Source organism: Sinocyclocheilus anshuiensis, unplaced genomic scaffold (genome assembly GCF_001515605.1).
Source record: "Sinocyclocheilus anshuiensis isolate Anshui unplaced genomic scaffold, SAMN03320099.WGS_v1.1 scaffold923, whole genome shotgun sequence".
Taxonomy (NCBI): Eukaryota; Metazoa; Chordata; class Actinopteri; order Cypriniformes; family Cyprinidae; genus Sinocyclocheilus; species Sinocyclocheilus anshuiensis.
This window is the reverse complement of record NW_015544138.1, coordinates 1,178,731-1,189,019: the sequence shown is the minus strand read 5'-3', so window position 1 is coordinate 1,189,019 and position 10,289 is coordinate 1,178,731. Positions and strand designations below refer to the sequence as shown.

The window sequence follows — 10,289 nt, the reverse complement described above, 5'->3', positions numbered from 1 at the left end:
CGTGAGGCTGTAGTGTGAATGCGTCCCAGCCCCCTTAGATGTAAGGCTACATTTACACTGGTGCGTTTATGTTCTAAAATGAAAACGATCCTCGTCATACTGCCGTTTCCACTATCTCCGACAAACGACAAGTGACAGACCGGTTATTCAGTCATTCATTTCCAAAGGAGAGTAGCGTGGGAGCTGCATGGAGTTCCGATCATATGCAGATGTTATGCGCGTGTTATGTGACCATTCATGCAAACTGTAGCATCATGCTACATAAGACAACAAATAAGATTTATATTCCGCTTTTACTCAAAACTCATTTTTTTAGATAATGTAATCTTGTTAAAATTGATTTCATAAAATTGGTATCGAAAAAAGTATCGTTCAGGAACCTGTATCGAAGTCAAGGTATCGATATAGAAAATTTTTGAACGATATCCAGCCCTAGCTAGGATACTCACCAAGATGGGCATTTTGACATAATTTTTTTAAATATAGATGAATCCTTAAAGCTATAAAAGTTATTTTTTCCTCTTTTTTTTTTTTCTTTGTCCCTTGATTAATAGACATCACAGCAGCTGGTTATTAGGTTATTTTGGCTGTTATTTCTTTAAGAGCTGCCGCTGCTGAACGTGACGCGGATCTGACACGCGTCATATTTTCTCTCAACTCCTTTTACCTTTTCTGACCCACTTCAGGTTTTAAAGTCTCTATTAATGAGCTGACGAGTTAAATCGGGTGTGTTAGATGAGCGAGACAGTGCTGGGCTGCTCCAGGACAGTTTTGAAAACCATTTCAGAGACATGTTCTTAAATGTGACTCATATAAAATATATTACATGCATGCACAGTTTTAAGGCAGCTTTAATCGCCTTTTTGGTAACTTCATGACTTAACTGACCACAACATTGCATGCACGTAGTTTATTTCGCGCTTTGATATGAAAGGATACAGGCTACAGTGCATTTGAAGAGCACGCGCTGCGAGCACAGTACCGTTTCCGCGCTCGCTTGACTCACGCCTGGCGCTGAAGTGAAGTGGAGCGCGCGTCTGAAACATCTGTCTCCCGTTCTCAGTCGTTCTGCGACTGAATAAATGCTAAATAAATTTTATCCAAAATGGATAAATATCAACCAAATAATGTGCCTGGATGATGTATTGTCTGTAACTACTCAGTTCATTTACATCACATTGTTTGGTTAATGATCAATAATTGTTTGGTTAATTAATGCTGGTCACACTTTTCTTTTGCAGTTCAGTGTTCCTGCAAGGCTCGTGTGCATTAACCACAGATTATCCCTGATTAATATGTTGCGAGCCTCGCCTTTGTGTTTGACAGTGCGATCAGTCGGACGGGCACGCCGGAGGCCAAAACGGCTCGCTTGTGCTAGCGTTAAGGGCAGTGCAGTAGGTCAAATGCAAATAGGATTTCACCCTCTTTACTGTGCAGTTAAACGGGGCAACCCAACTCCTCTAGACCGGCCCAGGACAGCTGTTCTCTTCTCTTTTGGGTTGGATCAAGTGTTCCCTTCGTGGGCGCTAACATGGCTGCTGGAGATGGCCTCTGTTTGAATTGGCTAATGATGGAGTTGGCAGACCGAGATCGTCGGCTTCCCGAGAACCTACCGATCGGGCCTAATAAGAGCGGAGAGCAAGGGCGGCAGTCATCTCTGAGATAAAATCCTATACTTGCCTACTTACAGATCTCGAAAGAAAAAGAAGGCGGCGAGGGAGAATTCCAAGAGGGGAAGATGAAAACGCGAGCGGAGGCTCTTTCATCTGATGCAGTGTGTAATCTAACCGCGGGAAGTGCTTCCCTCCCTTTCACCGAGCCCGGGCTCTTCAGAAAGAGCTGTGATTTAGTCTGACGGAGAGCCTGTCAGTTCCAGCAGCCTTTGAAACCGCTTTTTTATTAGAGAATCTCAATTACTCAATCGCCGAGAGGGAATTAAAACTCCGAGGCCGTTCTAGCACAGAAGGCCACAAGTGCTTTTCAGTCAGGTCAGAGGGTTCTCTTGAGTAATTTTGCATTTCATCTTTGTTGTCTTCTTGTTGTTTTTCTTCATCCTGTCCCTGATTGTATTCCTTCTTTTTTCTGTTTTTCATCATCAAAAAGGGGCGAGACAGGTATTGATCCTCGATCCTGTCATCTCTGCGAGGCGTTTGCACAAGTGCCCGTTTGAGTTTCAGCTCACGTTTTTCCATCAAACCGAGGCGTCCACAGTGGATGCCTGTGTTAATTAGGCCTGTGTCATGTCGGGTAGGGTTGGGAGCGTGGAAAGGCAGCTTGCCTCCCTCGAGCGCTCCCGCCGCTTGCTGGCATTTGGCAGGGAAAGCTAAATTAGTTTAGCGCCGTTATTTACGGCCCCTGGAAGGGCACTGGTACCTTAGTGTCGGGGTAATGAAAAGGACAACCTGTTCCAGAGCCGCTCGAACATGGTGTTTTTGGGTTCTTGCTTTACCTTCAGTGATACTTGCCAAAGACGAGGGAAGCGCAACTTAATTACACTTCTCAATAAACAGCTTTTCTTCTGCCATATTGATTGGTTATCCATCAAACGACATCAAAAATAAAACTCAAGCATGTCCTTGTCTGGCTCAAATCTAAAGCTTTGTCTCTTTGCCTTCGGTGTTTGAATGGGGAACAGAAAAAAGGTTTCTTTTTACTCCCTTTTATAGCAATAGTGCCGAGCATAGTTTCGTCATTCGGTTCCTAATTAGGTTGTGTCTGAGAACCGTGACAGTCGCTTGCATCATCAGCCGTGTTGGGATATGAATGAGTTTTGTAAAGCTTTGGCTTTTCACATTTATTGGCAACGTCAAAAACCTGGGGCGACTTACACTAATGCAGCGTCTCACTGGTGTGCATGTTTTAACTAGTAACCTATTATACGATTTAACTGCAAGAAATAGATTTCAGCTTGTGGTTTTATGCCGTTTCTGTTATTCCAGACTTCTGTTTTCAGGTTTATCTTAAGATGATACATATTTGACTATTTTGTTATGGGTCATTTTTTTTTTAAATTATATCTGCATTAAATGGATAAACACCCCTACTGCCGCTTATTCGCCAACAATGGCTAGAAAAACAGAAAGTCCCATCCCATCTCAAGACTCACGTCATTGGACGAGTCATAAGTTGACATGTCTTAAACAAGTAGATAAACATTTTGTTCAACTCTTCATGAAGCAACCAATGCGCAACTTCTAGTTGACTCTAAACATCACTCTAAACTTGAATAGTAGAAAATATTTGAACATCCAGTCTCTTCCTCTTTAATGAGGTAAAATGTCATTATGGAAGACACTTTTCGGTGTTGTTGTTTACATTAATCACCTTCAGAAATGACATCTTTTGAAGTTCTACTCTGAAGGTGTCTCAAGAAACATAGGGGACTGATGAATGACCTATTTCCCAACAGATTTCCCAAACACCCCATTGGTCAGAAAAACAAAGTCCAGCCTAACACATATAAAAGTCCAGCACACTGTCAAAATAAACATCCCGATTCTGACATGTCGGGCAAAAAGAACAAAACACCGATAATTTAAAAAATGACAAATATCGGCAAATTTAAACATCAAGTAGCTCCACTTTTAATGAAGAAAAATGCTGTTATGGTAGCTCAGAAATCCTTTAAAAAAAACATTGATATTGTGTTGTGCTATGTCATTGTTGTTGTCTATATTTATCACCTTCAAAAATGGCATCTTTCGAAGTTCTACTCTGAAAGTGTCTCGAAACACAGAGAACTGATGAATGACCTATTTCCCAACAGATTTCCCAAACACTCCATTGGTCAGAAAAACCCGCCCAAAACTATCATCATTGGTTGAGTCTGAAACTGATATGTCAGGACACTCAAACGAGCAGATCAATGTTTGGAAAGAGTTTTCTCTGACTCTTCAGGAAGCCAAACAATCAATGAGCGACTTCTAGTTGAAAGTCTAGTTGACTTTCAAACTCCAATAGAAAATAGTACTTAAAGTAATTGTCGACCGATATGTACGAACAATGCAAGCTCTGTGTGTTTTATTGTTCAGCACTGTCAAAATAAAAGTCCCGTATGCCATCAAAATATGCATCCTTCTTCTGACATATTGAAAAAATATTGGCTTAAGCAAATAATTAAAAAAGGGCAAATACCGGCAAGGTCGATATATCGGTTGAACCATTAATTTAAACATCAAGTATCACTACCTTTAATGAGGTGAAATGCTGTTATGGTAGCTCAGAAATAATTTAAAATAACATTGATATTGTGTTATGGCATTTAGGGCTGTGACGGTCGCCGTGACAACTGCGGACATTTGAACTTTGTGTCAGTACCTCATAAATAGGACGAGACAATTTACCTGTCGGGGATCATTGTTGTTTGCATTAATCGCTTTTAAAAGTGGCATCTTTCGAAGTTCTACTCTCAAAGCTCTTGAAAGCGCCTAGAAAAGCAGGGGACTGATGAATGACTGTGATAGTGGAAGTCCATCTTGTCTTGGGTTCCAACGGCAGACGTTTGGAAAGCTTCCTGCAGGACACACTCCATGTTCCCTGGTGGACTGACGGATTACAGCAAACCACTGATTAGTGTCCTCTCATTCAACCATCTGTCTCCTCGGCTATTTAAGATGCAGCTCAAAGCTGGACTCATCGTTTTCAACTTAAGTAGTGCTTAGTTTTATTAGACGACCGCCAAACTGTAGTAGTGCAGTTAAACCAGTTTGTGGTTCGTACTGTCTTTTTATGTGACCTCTTTCGAGTGTAATGGGCAATGACTTTGACCTTTAATCGGCGTCTCTCTGTTCTATTTCTGTTCCAGACTAAATTAATAATGTAGAGCTTTTTAGTCGAACTAGTTATCTGTGTTTGTTTATGGGTTGTTTAGTGTTCTTAAGAATCTCTAATGGAAAACAGATTTTAAGCCTCTTTGACATTAAAAAGGTTTCTGTTTCTATTTAAAGATCAGTGACATTTGGTTGATTGTGTGTAATTCATGTCGATGGAAAGTGATTATAGTGACTTAAGTAGTGAGTAATTTGTAAACTGCATATTGATGAACATCTGACATTTGTCATGTTTTAAATATTTGTGCATAATATCATGATGCTGGTAAACTTTTAGGGACTGGTCTGGATGGCTGACTCATGTCGTGTCGTGCCGCATCCAGTGTAGACAGCATCACTGATTATAATAAGTTCTATAGTATTTTGTTGCGCCGCGCCACTCGCGTCCGGTAGACAGGGTGCACTGATTAGTGTCCTCTCATTCAACCATCTGTCTCCTCGGCTATTTAAGATGCAGCTCAAAGCTGGACTCATCCTTTTCAACTTAAGTAGCGCTTAGTTTTATTAGACAACCGCCAAACTGTAGTAGTGCAGTTAAACCAGTTTGTGGTTCGTTCAGTCTTTTATGTGACCTCTTTGGAGTATTATGGGCAATGACTTTGACCTTTAATCTTTGTCTGTCTGTTCTATTTCTGTTTCAGACTAAATTAATAATATAGAACTTTTTAGCAGAACTAGTTATCTGTGTTTGTTGATGGGTTGTTTGGTGTTCTTAAGAATCTCTAATGAAAAACAGATTTTAAGCATCTTTGGCATTAAAAAAGATTTCTGTTTCTATGTAAAGGTCCCAAAGATCAGTGACATTTGGAAAGTGTTGATTGTGTAATTCATGTCCATGGAAAGTGATTATAGTTACATATAAGTAGCGAGTCATTTGTAAACTGAATTTTGATGAACATCTGATGTTTACCACGTTTTGAATATTTATGCAAACTTGACTAGTCAGCCATCCAGACCAGTTGCTTAAAAGTTTACCAGCATCAAGTGTTCAACAACTAGTTAAATGAGTTTACTTTTTTCTTGTTTAAAGAGGATTAATTGAGATGGTTTAGCATGCTGACAGTGTACAACAACACTAAAGTCCTGTCTGAGATTGTATCTTTGAAGTTCATCTTTAAAGTACTGTCGCTACAGCCATCAAAACAGCATTTACAACAAATCATGTACAAGAAGTTGTTTTAATTTTGTAAATTACAATTGTACAAGAAATTAACTGAAAATTTGGTGATTTGTTTTGCGTTTTGCTTTTTTTGCAAGATTTTTGCAGCATCATGTGCATGTTTTTTTTTTAATTGATTTAAGATCCTTTGGCTTCGGATCAGATCTTTTGTACTTAGTCCAACTGGGGTGGACATCTGACATTTAAATGTTTTGAAAATTTGTCTGTAATATTCTGACACTGTGGTTAACCTTTAGTGATAAGCCTACAGACGGAGTAGTTAAGTTGTCATGCAGCAACATTAGTTGACTAATGAGTTCATCTTTTATGTTTATTTTCTTGTATTTCTTTTCAAACTGAGATGCTGAGTGGTTTGCATGATGACCGCGTGAGATGATTGTCTTGCAAAAGTAGCTGTAAAATGCACTGTCAACATGCTAAAATCATGTTAGCATCAGATTTTTAAGATTTAAGATTTAATTTCAGTGACATGAGCATGCATTGCATTCAATCTGCATTGATGTTGTAATGAGTTTAGAAACTGATTTTAAAGACCCCAGTGTTATTATTTAATCTGTTGTGAACTGTCTAGCTGATTTAAAAAACAAAAGTGTCCTGCATGAATCCCTTGATTGGTGTAGGAAATTTGACAGGTGGACAACAATTTAATTATAGTGCTGCCTTAAAACCAACCCGTCATTCAGACAACCCCCGAATAGATGGTTTTGAAAATATGTAGTTTAGCACATCCTTAAAGGTCAATAGATGATTGTCTTCAGAACATTTTTTGTTATGCTGGTTGAAAGTCTCTTCACATCCGGATAGCAATCATTAAGTTAAGTGGTCTAAATGTTTTTATCTGTATTTATATATTCTGTGGAAGGCGTAGGACCAAGAAATGTTCGTCCAATCAAAACGCTCGGTCCAAGCATTTTAATTGGCTTTCCTACCTGCCTGTCAACATATGTATTTGCATACCTCTGCGCACCCTGTTTCTCGCAGACAGGATACGTCATCAGCGCGTTCACACACGCTGTGCAGACAGAGCGATAATGGCAGACAAACATCAACAAGCCAATCTTCCTTCATGGTATTGTAGTAGTTTTACTAACTGTACTATAAAGTTTTCTCACCGGTGAATGACACATGATGTAGCCCAGTGGTTCCCAATTCTAGTCCTCGCGCAAGGGAAGCAGGGGAAATCAGTTGAAGTTTACTTCACTTCGGAACATTCATTCACGGATTTGCACTGCGCAGCATCTTCACACACAGACGAAACTTACTATAGAAGTGTGACATAATATACCGCTGTAAATAAATACTATTTAAATTCACATCTCGCACTCTTTAATGCCCTTTGTATGGAACATATACGCTCGCTTCAAACTGGAATTATGCCGGAATATCCGGTGATGTACACTTCCCAGGGCACTCATGGTCGAATAGAACAAACGTTGCACGTGATAAGAGATACATATGAAATGTGCAGAGTAGGAGGGTGCGAGGATTGGAATTCGGAACCGCTGATGTAGCCTATTGTAATGTTGTGTCTGGTGTTCTTGTCTGTGAGTGTAAATGCGTTCAGGGGGCGTGCCCTTTGACGGCGATTGCAGGGAGGGTGGGACGTTCGCTTTCAGTGCTATCAGGCTAAAGTTAGCATTTTCCAAGATCTCCTACTGCACCTTTAATATCTTTAATGTTCACTTGTATGGAAATTAATAGCAATGCTGTTTAGTCTCAAAGCGAATGGCATGTTTGAGTCATTATGATTCCTGCAGTCATTCGTTGAGCTTTGATGTCAGTCTGTCAAGTGTTTCCATGTGTGTTGTGATACAACGTCTGTTTTCTGGCTGTGAACTGATGGTGACCATGATTCAGCTGTATTTTTTTGTCCCGAGTCATCTAAAATGATTTTTCTAGTCTAAAAAGATTACTCGCCATGTATTTGTAATTCATGTGCAGGGGAACAGCTTGCAAAACCTTTTATATCTAGGGCCTTCACAGGTTTCTGATGTTATTGAAACATTCACTTTGAGAACTGAAAATTAAAGTCAGCGTTTCTAAACCTGTTTTCTAAGAGCAGTGTGCTTGTCAGGTGGTCTTAAAGCAATGTGTTTTACTACATTTTCTCATTTCTTACATATTTTCTTGTTGTTTTTACCCCTCCAGGGCAACAATGTGGGTTACTGGGAAGGGGAAACCAACAGGACCCTGAGGCTTGTGTAAATGTGCTTCCCGACCGCCTCAGTCGTCTGAAAAGGTCAGACCTCCCTGTGGCACACTTGGGCCGCTGGCACTAAGATGTCCCTCAGTAGTGACACTGCAGGCGGGAAAGGTGTGGACTCGAATGCGGTGGACACTTATGACAGCGGGGATGAGTGGGATATTGGTGTAGGCAACCTGATCATTGACCTCGACGCCGACTTGGAAAAAGACAAGCTTGAGATGTCTGGCACTAAGGACGGGGACGGAATGGCTGCTGCCTCGAGCGCCGTAGCTGCATTGCCGGACAACATAAAGTTCATTAACCCGGTGCCTCCTCCACCAATCAAAGACAGCAAATCCAAAGCTAAGCGTAGCAAGAATTCCAAGGACAGTAGCAAGTCCTCGATCCCTGATGGGCCCAAAAAGGATGCCCAGGGACGGACCCAAAATGAGGGCACTGGACCAACCGTGGGAAGCGGTTCCACAGCTTTACCTTCCGGGAAAGGTTCCGATAAAAGTAACAAAGCCTCCCGTAATGTTCAGAGTGGAAAAAAAGACAAGGAGGGTTCTGGGAAAAGCAAGAAGGAGAAAAACGAAGGGGTGCAAGCTGGGAACGTGATCTTGGAAAAGGACCCATTGGCACAGGTTATGCCTTTAGGCCAGGCACGCAATACCCCGTTTGAGGGGATGCAAAATTTGGACCTTGTTGGTGCTGAGCAACTAGGGAATATTACCCTTGATACCACTGGAATAGTCACACCTTTGGCTATCAAGAGTGAACCAGAAGAAGTGGAAAATAATGACTGCAGGACCGTGAAAAAAGTGAAAAGTGAAAAGGTGAGTCGACTGGTGTTTTCTTTGCTCTCGAAACAAAAATTGCATTGTCTGGTGTTCAGTTGGGTTTTAAGTTTCTATTCGTATAATAATCTGGTTGAGTATTATAAACAGTGATTTGTATAATGCATTAGAAGCTGTCAGTGGCACCTGACATATCCTGGTGTGCCAATTTGCTGGCTGCATTTCCTTTGGCACTAGTCCATTTTAAAGAACGGAAAACAGGGCATGCTTAGTTTGGTGGTCTAGATGTCCATATAGTAATGCATATAGCACTACCAAAAGAGATTTAGAAAAGAGGCCAGATGTCCAGAGATACAAGACCATCAGATCCCACGATTTTGTGTACTTCCATTTTAGTTCTTATATGAATAAAGGAATTGTGTATAAGAACAGCTGTAATGCTAATAAGATAATTGTACCAATTGTTGTTAACCAAATAACTATCTTGCCAAATGTTTAAGCCTTAGTCTGTCTTGTTACGGAGCTCATGTTTATTGTGAGATATCATCTTATATTTACATGCAGTTTTTCTGTCTGATTGAAGTTCTTGTTGCTCAATCTTGTTTGAATTGAGTTGTTGGCTGATTGTAGGCATTTTCTAGATTATTCATTGCACTCAATTATCGGCCTACTAGTTCTTAAGGAGTTTTGGCAGCTGGTCTAATTTGTAGCTTGATCTCATGTTAAAACAAGAATCCATGCCTCGACAGATTGTTCTTAGAAGAATGTAGAATTCGCCATATTCCCCACGGGAGCATCTACTAACACACGTTTTCTTTTGCAAATATGAGATGCATAGATCAGCGAAGACTAATGTATTAGTAGTCTTTGAAGTCATTAAATTCTGAGAACTTATTATATTACACTGCTTTTAGTTGAACATTGATTAAGCCGGGCTTGTGCATTACAAACGGAGAGGATAGACCAGTGTATCTGCTTACAACAGATCTGTGAAATTAGGTTTATTAAAAACCTGGTATATTTCAAAATTTACCTGGAGTGTTTTCTCAACCTCTCCTCTCATAAAAATGGAGCCCCGCACATGACATAGCCATTCACATCGCGTCTTTTGTGCGCTCAGGTTCATTATTTCAAATGTAGACACGCGGCAAGCGCACACACTGCACACTTCTGCGCCGCATTACGGCTCTGACAAGGTTTTGTTTCGTCGTCCATGCCATAGATGCAGATTTATTTTTCTACCAGTCGGTGCCCACTGCATAACGCGCACTTGCAATATCTGAGAGAGAGAGAGAGAG

At 40.6% G+C, this 10,289-nt stretch overlaps 1 protein-coding gene across 3 annotated transcripts in view; it reads left to right on the top strand.

Annotated features, from left to right (window-relative positions):
- The window catches only part of LOC107695009 (zinc finger protein 609-like), a 131,938-nt gene that overhangs the window by 45,135 nt on the left and 76,514 nt on the right, over window positions 1–10,289 (top strand). For 2 of the 3 annotated variants that reach the window (XM_016494766.1, XM_016494764.1), the window contains one exon: window positions 8,158–9,030. In XM_016494766.1, coding sequence (XP_016350252.1) covers window positions 8,290–9,030 — 741 coding nt within the window. In that variant the 5' untranslated portion in view covers window positions 8,158–8,289. Of the gene's footprint in view, window positions 1–1,425; window positions 1,989–8,157; window positions 9,031–10,289 lie in introns of those variants that run through there. The other variant, XM_016494765.1, reaches the window with a different exon arrangement.